The following is a 12944-nucleotide window of genomic DNA, read 5'->3' as shown; positions in this document are numbered from 1 at the left end:
TCTGCATTTAGATTGTACCTGAATAAAAGCAATGGTATTTAGAAAGAATAGGATCATTATTATTAGTTTGAATTCCATGTCATTTTTTAGATTTTTAGAACAATGCTGTGAAACAAGTCACATAACTGGCTCATTAACTGGATGTTAGTGTCATTCAAAAACTGATGAGCATTATAATATAAATGATTACAACAGCACTAATGTCACCGCTGGTTTTTGGATTGCGTTTTTTTCCATCTTGGTATTTGTATTTGCTGCAGGCTTATTCTATGTATATACTCAGAGATCATGGCGTTATCATGCCTCCTTTGCAAGAATTAAAACCCATGCATCAAATTCTGTATTACAACTTTTTAATTATTATAACTTCCATAATCAAAAGTATTTTAATTTGAAGAACATAAGTCCTCAAACTGAAAGATTTCAATTCCAAGACTTTAAGTTCTTGTTTGGCTGTGTGGAATTTTGTAAATCCATTCTTAAATTGAAGCAAAACTAACCAGATTTCCAGCTTGCCATGAAATAAATATCAGCTTAAATCTTAACAAGTAGTTGCCCAATCACCAAGCAGTTTCACAGAAATGGTGTAATTTTCTAATTATCATAATTTAAATCTCTCAATATTGCTAGTCTTAAGCAGCACGACTTAGAATTCTAGCAACGTGACTGACAACTTGCAAGTTGTTTTCAACTCTCAGGTAAAAGGTGACTCCTAGGGGGTTAATAGTTTAAAAGCATTCGTTCCTGCTTGACATCCCAGTGGTTTTCTTGTGTTGCTTGGCACACAATGCATTTTTTCTTGTGCTTAAAAAGAGGTATGTAGGAGTGTTTAAAAGAAGAGGAGTGAGGGAGTTTGACCACTCCCAGAGGGAAGTGCGGAGAAGAATTGGAGCTGGCACGGGATTATCTCAAACAGTTGGTGCATTCCTTAATGATCAAGTGCTTGAGAAAGCCCAAGTTTGTCTCACGAAGCATTTGTGCTGATGTTTATATCAGAGCTCCTATGTATGGGAAAACAATTCTCTGACCAGAGATGATTTTGTGAGTTCACAGCCCCTCTTCTTCTCCTTTGTCTGTTGTCAGTGTTAAATCTGAAGTTCTTCCTCCAACAGGGAGAAGGCATTTCTTTTTTTCATATTGTGTTTTTTTATCGTTTTAAGGACTAAAATTGGAAGCACCTATTTTGGCATATGCAGACTTTTTTCATTTCCAATTCACAATTAGTTTTAAAACAATCAAATCTCTCTGACACGGGTCTGGTTAAATCTGTATGTACTGTACTTTTTCAATAGCAACCATACATAGTTTCTCAGAAGGAAGTAAATGAACTGTGGGGGATCAATTACCTGTGATTGATTGTCGATCAATTGCTTTGCAGTTCTGTTGAAAACAGTAAGGGAAGCTGTATTTACTTTTTGTTGGAGCAAATTTGTTGGTTCACTGAGGTATAGATAAACACTTCCAGGGGTGACACCCCAAAAAATTAAATTAGGGTAATCTGTAATATCCAAAGACTCTGATCATCTGGAACCCTCATCAGTCTTGCTGGGGTTACGAGATTGGGGTTTTGTGGGTTCTAGTCATAAGCAAACTCAGATTTCAATTCCTTCTGTTTGTGTTTCAAAATTCAGCAAAGTGAAAATTAACCAAATGAGATGCCAATTCTTTTGAAGTGAATTCTTAAAAAGTACAGAAGCGAGTTTGACCTCAACCAAACTTTCTACTTGATATATATTAAGTTTATTCTTATTGTTAGTGTTTTTTGGCACATCTTTCTTTTCATGTGGGGGCATGAGAGTGTATAAGGATGGGTGGGGCAGTAAGGGAAATAAGTTCCCTTTGGAATATGTGCACAGTTCTTCTATCTGTTCTTGTCCAAAAGAAAGGACAAGAATAATTGAGAAGCTAATGCCATTTAGGGTAATTTTTTTCTTTTCCGCCATCTCCCGCCTCTCCATTATTTCTACAGAGCTGTCAGCTTTGTTTATCAATCCGTGAACGTAAATTTTGCTCCTTGATTCCTATTGGAATGAGGTACAGATGTAGCACAGTTACAGATTGTGTTTTCTTTCCTAAGTGGCTACAGTAAATCTTGTTGCTTATTCCATTTTATGCATTCAGGGTACTGTTAGTGTTTAGCTTTCATTTCAAGAAAACCACATCCCAAGGCTGTAAATATAATCTGAGAATTTACAGAATTGCACATTGGGGCTCACTTATTCACATACATTGTGTGCATAAAAATAAATTGAAAGCTGATCAGGGGAGGCTTTTTTAATTTCCTCCTAACAGCACACCAGCAGTTTTATAGAAGTAGAAGCCTGCCTTTCAAAAAATATAATGGGCTTTTTTCTTCAGGCATTCTTTTACACCACATCTAAAATTAAGTAATAAAGTGTTCTTTTATAGAAAACATGTAAGTTTGTTATAAGAGGAGAATAGAATAGCTAAGGCATATATGTATATATCTCTATAGGTACTGGTAGCTGGAGAGGTGTTGAGAGTTGATGTATCACAATCAATTTTTTTTTTCTTTTAGCATTTTAAGAATTTACCCAGCAAACTCTTAAATAAAAAATAAAAAAGTTTCTCAGAGGAGCTACACTGTGAAAGGCATACAGTGTTTGATTATTTAAAAAAATGAAAGAAAAAATATTCCTCTGAGTTTCTAATTTTTTGTTTGTTTGTTTTTAGAAAATGTTCTTGCTCCATTCTGTTGTGTCCCCCTCATCCCCGCTTGGTGGGACTTGGGGACTGATAGAGTGGAAGTTACTGTTTTTGTGTAACCCAAACAGCTATAGGAAACATGTTGAATGGATGAATATAATTGCGGAATAAAAGCACAACATATTACTATGGTTGCTACCAATTTGAAGATAAAATATGGATATATGGACAAAAGTCTAGTTTGCTTGCTGTTCGTTTTAACGCTGTGTTTATTAAGCCACATGGACAAATCTCTAATAATGTATCATTTTGGGAATCTTCAAAAATTGTAAGGCATGCTTTTTTCATTCAGATGTTGGCTCACAAAAGCCCTTTCTGTATCTGAAATATTTCATGACAGTATAACGCATATAAATCCATAAAGCACCCTTGACATGACTGTAACTAAATCTGTGAGGCATTCAGAATACTTTTTCCCTGTCCTTATAAATTCGAGCTCTTTTGTTTGCAACATGTTCACAAATGACTCATTGTTCAGAAGAGGCATTTAACCACTTATAAACAAGAATGCCCCTTGGTTACTGTTGCAGATCCTTAGAATGTCTTTTTACATTTTGGACAAGTACAAAATATTCTTAATATTCATGATGTCATCTCAAAAAGAAGATAGAGGTGGGCTTTAGAAGAACTGGTCAGGCAAAGTAACATGGAATAGTTACAAATTAAAAAGTGAAATGAATCCTTTTTCTTGCATTCTACTAGAAATAAACAATGAAAATAAAATCATATTCTTTACAAAAGCAGATGAACTCAGAAAATGGCTTCAGAGCTCCCTGTGGAATCAAGAAATTGCTTTTATGGCAAACATGGATCTGACATTACTTAGACATGTCTCATACCAGAGTTTTATTCCCCATAAAAGGGTCAGAAAGCCTTTTTACAGTCACAAATTTACAAATTAGTCAACATCTGCCTCCCTCATGCCTTTAAATGCTGATATTTAAATGCTTCTCATGAGTGTAAATATTTTTTACTAAACTCTAAAACAAAAACATGAAACACTGACAGCTATTGTCTAGGACTCTGAATGTGCTACTTGTGTCTTTTTTATAAATATTATTGTAAAAGACTTGTTTTGCTATGTATCTTAAGAGTCACAGAATTGCATATTCATTCATTCCTAACTTGGAAGAGAGAGCTCAGTTTTCTTATTTCAGTGCTGGTGAAGGTTACCGCATATTTGCAGACTGTGTCCAAAATGGTTCTATTGCGGGAGTCTGTGAGACTGTAGGAAAAGTTCTGTTTGATGGGAACAAGCTGACCTCCATTTGGAAGGAACAACTTGAAGACGCAGCCTGTGCTGGTTAGCAACATGTTCTTTATCACCGACCTCAACGACAGAACGGCGGATTCCAGCCATTCCTCGACTGATTAATTATCCCATGGACAAATGTTAATTGTTTTCATCACTGCTTCCAGCTCGCATAGAAACCCATTTCATCTCTTACCTTGTGCTTACTTTTTTAATGTCTCTTTGTAGTCTGTCTTATCTCTGCACACCCTCCTCTTATTGACCTCAATGAGACAACGAAACCTGATAGCCTGTTACTATTAATGAAAAAAAATGACAGGAATAAGAGAGGGTGGAGAACTGAAGCAGACGTGCTTTTGTTTTTTAGAATTAGACTGACTTTGAATGACCTTTTTTTTCATTTTAGGTGGCCTTCCAAGGTCACAGAAATCAATCTCTGCTGTTTGCCACCTTCAAGGGAAATAAAACATTCAGATTTCAGACTTTTTTTTTCACCCGGTTTCACTTTTGGCTCATGTTGAGATGACTGAAGGTTTTATGTTTCTTATAATTACTATTGATAGTGAAATGCTTTTTTTTGGAAATTATCCCCTTCTTGACATTTACAAAGATTTTTCAAGCAGCATGTTGTAGCGTGCTTTTAATTAATTTGTAGGGGTTTTTATGGTGTCGCTATTATGTAAAACATCATACCTTTTCTGTAGTCCAATACATTGTTGTACTCCTTAACCCTTGTTAACTTGTGTTAGCTAGTCCTTGCACATGCTTTGATTTCCAAGTACCTTTATCTCATGCTGGCTAAGCTATTAAATCTACTGAAGCACAAATTCTTGCAAACGTTTTTGCTGCTTTATTTTTAGTTTTTGCACTGGAAGTGGGAGTGGTGTAATTCCTTCATGTTCAAGAGGTTTTAATTTTCAAAGTGTGATAAATTCCCAAAAAACAATTTTGTGAAACAACCAACCTCTGCATTTATCATTTTACATTCTAGAGAGCCTATATAATTAATGTCATGGGAACCTTATTTTTCTATATTTCCTAGTAAGCTTAGGTAAACAGGTCTAATTACAGTGTTCTAACTTGACTAACAGCTTTGCTTTTCTTAAGGTTGAATTTTACTCTTTGCCTAGTAATTTAGTTTAGCAAGGTATGCCTTTTATATTTACATTTTATATTTGTGAAGTTTTTGCTTTGTGGAATATGGAATATACAATTGGCACACCAGAAAACAATATTTGCTTTCAATGTCTCTTTTATATTTGTATTATAAATTGAATCAGTAAAATGTATTTTGCAAAACAAATCACAGGATAAGAATATCATATTTAAAATGGTGTAACCCACTAACATGAAATTGGGGGTTTCCTTTCTGTTTCTTTCAGAATCTTCTTGCATGGAAAAGCTTCTCTCTAAAGACTGGAAGGAGAAAATGGAAAGACTCAACACAAGCGAACTTCTTGGGGAAATCAAAGGTAGGAAACTGCAAGTTAGGATTGACAGGCTAGGCTGGACTCTGTCCAGCTGTTTTTCTTTATTCTTTCTTCATTAATGAGCTCATTAGTGTGAGCAAATGAACGGATTAACTAAATGTTGTCTTCTCATTTGTAACCTTCCTTATGTTCTCTTTAATTTGTTTAGGGTTGTAGAAAGATCTTAGAAATGACATTTCATGAAAAATAATCTGAAAATGGGCTTGCTCTGAACAAATCTACTTTTCAAAAACCTTTAACTACTGTCCTGCCACTCGAAATATGCCATTTCTGACAACACAGCAATATGAATCTCTGTGTAAAAGACTATTTTCTTATTTCTTTCTACTAAGTCTAACATTTTTGTATTCAAACTGTGGGAGATTTAACTTATGTTTGCAGCAGATGGGTAGAATTGAGTTGATTTCCAGTGCTTTTAAGTCATTTCACATGCATTATGGATATAAGGTTTATAGGCCATGTAATTCAGCATTCCATAGGTTTCTATACAGTACTGGGCTTGTGTTTCCCAGGTTACTGTGCTAATAGTGTAAAATATAGTTTTGAATAGAATTTCATTTTAACAGTTAGCTTGAGAATGCAGACTACAGTCTATGACTGTGCTCTCCGCTATGCCTTTTGAACACAAATGTGTTTTTTTTTTCTGAGGTGGTGGACGATTTCTAAGCAGTAGATATACATTTTCCTATAAATCTTTCTGTTTATTCAAAGAGGAGGTGGTTTTCTGTGAAGTTTGTCTCTTTGCAGGCCAGTCCAAAGCACAGGCTGTTACTAAGATATGTTTACTTTCAAGGGGAAGGCACAGTACTAGTTGAAGATAACCTGGCTCTCTGTCTTGCTGTAGAGGTTTCTTTGTGTTCCAGTCTGGCAGGAGAACCAAGTGTGGGAGCATCCCTAGGCAGAGCTCCAGCTAACTCTCTGTAGCTTGTAACATCACTGCCGCAAATTGAAAGAAATAAAATGTAAAAAATAAAACGGTAATTACATTTTGTTACGATATCAATTTATGTATTATTTATGCTTTCATATGGTTCAATAACTAATTTTATTTGAAAGATCTGTCAGGGAGATATCTTTTCCACACTACAGAAAGAGAGAGAGATTACACAGTCTGAAATCTGATATGTTTTTGTTGTTGTTGCTATCTGAAAACTATGTAGAGAGCTCTGGATACAGGATGCTGCCTACTGTTTGACATCAGATTATTAAAACAAAAGATTCTTGTTGATTTTATAAATGTACTTCTCCTTCATTTTGTATTTGCTCAGTGTCTGTACTAAACAAAGAATAAATCTTTTTTTTTCAGTTTAATTACTGGGGTAGATTTACAGTGCCTCCAACACACACACGAACACAGAAACCACTGCATTTCAGTATACTTGTATTCACTGGCAATAACCTTAATGAATCCCTGAATAATTTATGCCTTCATAAACAAGATTAATTGTACCTGACCTAAAATATGTTGTTGTATTTTAAAGTGCTTTTTGTAAAAATATTTTAAATGACAGAGGCTTTCAACACAAGCTTTGTTTTTCTTTTCTGAATTGCGGCATGTTTATTCATTTGGAAAACAAGAATGGTTGGAAATAGTGTTGATGAGTACACAGGTAGAACTGATAAAGGAAAGAAAACACTGGTTGCTCTGTTGATTTCCTAGGAAACTGAATCTACATTAGAAGTTACAAATATAAATACCTTTCATATCACACTGGCAGCCTTAGGTTTTTAATTAGCATACCATTTCATATGACTGTAGACATTTCAAAGCTCCTCTTTGTGCTTCCCCTTACAAACATCTTTCTCTTCTTTTGAAGTCTGCCTGATGTAAATACTAGCAATTAAAAAGCAGCTCAGGGTTGGAGACACAAGGTCTTCTTAATTAAAAAACAAACAAAAGCACCCAGCAGAAAACACCATATGATTAAGATCTAAAGTGTTATGATAAATCAGAATCCACATTAATTGTTAGGTTAAAATCAATACAAAGGGCAAACACGTTTGTATGTTTAAATTAATGGAGGAAAGTCAGAGATAAAGGCTGACATCTAGATAAAAAGCTACCTACTGGCAAGCTGGCCTTGCAACACATTCTCAAGTCCATATTTATTGAATCCGGAAAATAAAGGCATTGTGTATTCTACTTAGAGCTTTTACTTTGTTGTATTGTTACATTGCTACAAAAGATTTCTTTTGATGTCCAAAGATAAATAAGTGAAATATAAAATTCTGCTCTTGTTGAAATGGACCACTGGTAATTCATGTGTTTTTTTGCAATGAAGCTATTCTTTGAGAAGTCTGGTCTGTCGGTCTTGGTTGTTTTTAAGCTAGCTGCTTTGCATATTTTTCACATCTGTGAAGTGATCAGTGTGGCTTCAACTGTTCCTGCTGTAGGGTGAAAACCTTTACAGGACCTTTTGAATGGGCAAGGACCCGATAGCGAGTCTGAAATCTGAGCGATCGAGAAAAAGAGAATGCAACATGGTTACAGGCTTGTCAGTACACAGCTGTAAGTTAAACATCATCTAGTGTCAGTTTTCCAACTAACATCATTTTTTTAAGATGTTGTATTTTTCCCCTTTTCCATTTGACTTGACATTGAGTAATAAAAAAAAGTATGAATATTATTCAAAAGCTTAAGTAAAAATAATATTGTGATTCGTTTGTGAGAACCTTTAAAAAAGGCACTAAAGTAAGTACAGAGTAATCAGCCTTCACAAGTGTCACTATGTCATTGTTTTGTCTTCTGACTATCAATATCGTAATATTGCAGTAATTTAGGAGTTAGTTTTACGTAAGCTGAGCAAACCACAAACCAATTTTCTAGAGCAGAACGGCTTCAGTATAACCCAATGAACTAAGGGGAAAGATGACAAGCATATATTTTCCAGATTGAGCCTTCCAGTTTTAAATCATGAATACCGTCATCACAGGGAACCTCATTCAATGCAGCACTTTTATAACCAATTAAGGAGTTAATGCATGAATACTGAAACACACTAGATATGAAAGTGCGATACTACTAGCTGATAGCATTGGTATACCAATTACACAGGTAACTGTTTGTTTTCATACCTTAATTTAGCTGTCAGTCATAAGGAACAGTGAACCAGGAGATGTACAAAACCACAAAGAAAGAAAGTTAGTCTGGAGGGTCTCCAAGCCACAGAGAAACCTTAAGAGGAGCAAGCCCAGGACAGCGCTGCAGAGACTTGATTCCCGTTTAATTATTGGCTTTCAAAGAGATTTTTTATCATGTTTAAAATAAAACTTTACTTCACTGCCAGCTCTTTAACGGCAAATGTGTTTCAGATACATCTTAAATTTGTTTTACATGTTGGAATGCTTGGACCATCATTACAGCTATTATTATTCATATTCTGTGATATTAAAGTTTTTCAAAGCTTTGCTAAAGGAGTGCCAGTTGAAGAATTTGTCTTATGTTTAAGGCAGATTATGAAGGAATGTAACTGCAGTTTTACTGAGGGGGAAAAAAGGTAGGAAAAAACACCAAGGTTTATAAAATAAGCTCTGCTACTGCAGTGTGGTTTGCATTGAACACTTTCATTCATAGTCAATCTGGGTCATGGAGTTTCTTTTGCTTTCACTCTGAAAGGGCTTTTTTTAATTTAGCAGTTACATTTCAGTGTCTCCAGCCCTAAAAATGGCAGGCATTTCCCGAGAAAAATAAAAAAATAAAAAATGGTGGCTAAATTTTAACACACACAAACACACACACTGTATTCAATGTATCATAAGGTTTAATAAAAATATTACCCAGTATTGTAACTTAAAATGGTTGCCTAAATACGATATGCAAGAAAATCAAGCCTTCTTGCAGATGGATAATCAATTATTAAATGGTTTCTACATGACAGTTCTCAAGTCTGCATTTAAAGTCCTGTGGCAGGCTGATAAGTACAAGCTATTTACTCTCATAACCCAGGAATGGCTTCAGCTGAGATTGATTTGATGTTAGGAGTACCTGGGCTTAATTTTATGTTAGAACAGAGAGGTACTGTATACAGACAGAGCACTGATTGTTCAGGCAGCTGGACATACTTAGAAACAGGATTATTCAATTTAACATTTACCTTTATTCTTAATTGTTCAAATAAAGTATGACCCAAATGCTGATTCACTATATATTTATGTTAATACATTCCTGTCTTATTTATTGAAACCTCCAGCTAAATGGAAGATTTGAAAATAGAAATAAATACACGTCAGACTTCCTGTAAATTTTGTATTTGTTTCAGAATTTCAGAGATCTTTGCATCCAAGAAACTGAAGCATTATGGACTTAAAGCCATTTAATGTTTATCATTAATTCTGACTTAAACAGAACCTCTCCATTCCATCATTTCCTGAAAAGTTTGTGATTGTCACACCATCCCTTCATCCTTTGTCTTTATGGGAACGTGCAAAGGGCATGATCCCCACTCCCCACCCTGTTACCTAGGAACCCCCAAGTGAGGACCACCCTAAGTCGCCAGCATGCTAGGTGACATGAAGAGTCTTCAGCGTTTAATTGAATCCTATGGGTCTGCGAAAAAAAAGACGGGGTTTTATAGGCAACATTAAATGTTGACAGATTTGAAAATAGGGTAAGTCTTGATTTTAGGGGGTGCTAATCGCACTTTATACTGTAAGAACATAACAAACACAGCTCTTAACAGTGAAATAGCCATTATTAAAGTAGTTAGAAAAAGCTCAAACCTCCCTCAGGTTAACCACAGGTATGCATCTGATCGTTAGTAAGGGTCACCTACTATCAGGTTAGTCACACAGTGAAATAAATGAAGAGTTTTTATTGTGTGCTAAACGTGCGGACACCAAGATAAGACATTGGACATTTTTTTTACAATGTGCAGTTATAGTCTGTGGAATGTGCAGTATAGTCCCTCTCCTCTTAAGACATTATTAGTCCAATGGCTTCATGACCCCAGGTTGAAACCAGGTGGGTGAACAGTTAATTACAAGCAAGCGATTGGTAACATCTGAAGTCGACCACTTAGGGCACTGTGCTGAAATGTCCTCAGTTAGAAAGTACGACCAGACTGGAGATCCTGAAGACAAGCAATCTGGCAGGTGATCATAAGGTTGGATGATTTGGCAGACCTTTAACATGGATTTGGGAGTGGCTTCTTCATGGTGCAGTTGAGGAGGTGTTATGTTTTTGAGTACAAGTAGTCATGATTGTTGGGTTGGAAATGGCACCCCAGATGTGATGCCCATTTAATTTGCAATGTAAAATCCCCAAACTTGAGCACAGTACTGTGCTGATGAGATGCAAAGTGCAATCACAGGTGTTTTTTAGGCTTGGGCATTTGCTGGCTGTAGCTGCTGACTTTGGCTGACATGTTTTTCAGATGGCTATGATAAGTCAAGATCCCATCCATTTTCAAACCAAGATATATTAGGATTGAATTATATCGGCTTGGCTGCAAATGCCATTGATTGAACTAAACTGTCCAAGCTTCTACATCAGTGTGGAGAGACCCCTTCAGTTTCCGAGATTGAATGTGTCTGTGAGCAGTAGTATATACCATAAGCATGAATGAAATCTTCTGAGTGTGTTGGTGACAGATCAGTGTACACATTGAACAGACTTAGAGAGAGAACCCTGAGGGAGCCTATTAGCCTGTAGATTCAAAGATCTACAGGCTAATAGAATTCACGATGGAATTGTTTCTCTGTGAAGGCCTTTGCCCCATGCAGTGTACAATCTACTTTCTTTGGCATGTCAAATGAGTGAGGCTGCACTGGGGGCTGTTGAGTTACACACAGACATTGATTCAGGATCAAGCATTTCCATCTGCAATGTGTAAACTTCATCTTCTCTGTGGCTTCCTGCCATTGAATATGTCAAGGGACTGAATTAGGTGGGCAGCGAAGTCTAGGTGGCCAGATTCTTGATACTTCTGGAGCAAGACCACCTGCCGTTCTGTGTGTAGGAGCCAGCATCACTGGGTAAAGTGCGCTACAGACAACAGCACCTTGGAATTAATTATATGGTTCCGGTATTGGAATACAGTATGAATGGATGGTGACCACAGGCCAGTCTAATGTGTTAATAAATATATCCCAGTCTGATTTCTGAGTTTTCTATTGGAACTTTTTTGAATTATCAATAGTGGGCAGCTCAATGGTCTCATTCACGCTGGACTTCTGTTGACTGTGAGGAAGGTAATCCAACATAATTTTGGATTTATAATCATCGGATAGCCTTCTTCACCTGGAGTGAAATGTACCTCTATGAAATTAGTTTTTTCATCAAGGATCAGGAGAAGTTACCTGCTTCACCACCTGTTGCCCATTGTAATTTGCTTCTGTGTGGCTCCAGTCTACATGATGAATATTGAACTTTCCAGTGTAAATTGGTGCGTGTTCTTGGGAGTGTGTGTTGATCCCAGTTAGTACCCCTAGCAACTAGCATGGTGTTTTATTGATTTGCATTGCTTGCAATATATTACAACTCATGTATATTGTGCAACCATATTAAGCACCCAGTGTTGAGGATATTAGGTCAAAACCTCCAGTTTTGCCCTGCAATGTTGTCTGCCGCACTAGTTTCCTGAAGGTGGATTGTGTTGTCTAAGTCTTTGTTAAGACAGTTGAGTAACTGAACACTGTCTTGGAAAACCCGTAGCATCAGACTTTCAATCTTAGAAAGGTGTCAGGCAGAGGTTACTGCCGTCAGGCACATGACCAGGTTTTGTCACTGTATTTAGTCTACCAGTTGGATTATCTGCCTTGTGTAGCCATAGTCGATCAGATGTTGCCTATAATTTTATGTACAAGTGTCCGGATAATTTTGACTTTGAAGGAGTCTTTTGTTTGTCTTTTGTTTGTTTGTGTTTGTGTACATCTGAAATCTATTCAATAATTATGTTTCAAGGCTTTTAAAAACAGGTAGAGGAAATAGTCATAAATTATGTTAATTTGTACCTTTGCCAGTGTGTGGATAAAATAACTCATTCATGTTTACCACATGAATTTACCACACGGTTTCTGTGTTGAAATGTTTCTGAACAGTTGTTAAAACGTCGGCAATCTCCTTTATTTTCTTTATCTTGAGAATCAAAGGGAATTAAATAATATATTGTTTTGGTGCATCCTTTACATTATTTTGCATTCAGATCAAGCCAAAACCATGTTAATTTATGTGTTTTGAGCGATTTTCAGTGGTTTTTCAGAAATTGGAAAATAGCTTGTTTTCATAATTGTAATTAAGTATATAAAAGGCAACATTTCTCTGAATATTGTTGTTAAGTACTGTATATGGTGATTTGTGTAAGTGTCGACAAGCAATTTTAAGTTGGAAAAAAGTCTACAGAATACAACATAAAATGTTAAAATTTTAATCTTTAAGGCACAATTGGTAATATTTTTAATTTAGTTTGGCAGAAAAAAAAACTTTGGAGCTTCTATTACAAACATATTTTAGAATACACATTTATGGAGTTGAATAT

At 35.9% G+C, this 12944-nt stretch overlaps 1 protein-coding gene across 20 annotated transcripts in view; it reads left to right on the top strand.

Moving 5' to 3' along the window:
• sox6 (SRY-box transcription factor 6) overlaps positions 1–12944 on the top strand; it is a 203705-nt gene that overhangs the window by 101651 nt on the left and 89110 nt on the right. For all 20 annotated transcript variants that reach the window (XM_015338143.2, XM_069181505.1, XM_069181495.1 and 17 more), the window contains one exon: positions 5362–5451. In XM_015338143.2, coding sequence (XP_015193629.1) covers positions 5362–5451 — 90 coding nt within the window. The remainder of the gene's footprint in view (positions 1–5361; positions 5452–12944) is intronic.

Source organism: Lepisosteus oculatus, chromosome 21 (assembly GCF_040954835.1).
Source record: "Lepisosteus oculatus isolate fLepOcu1 chromosome 21, fLepOcu1.hap2, whole genome shotgun sequence".
NCBI lineage: Eukaryota > Metazoa > Chordata > Actinopteri > Semionotiformes > Lepisosteidae > Lepisosteus > Lepisosteus oculatus.
This window is presented reverse-complemented; position numbering and strand designations above follow the sequence as displayed.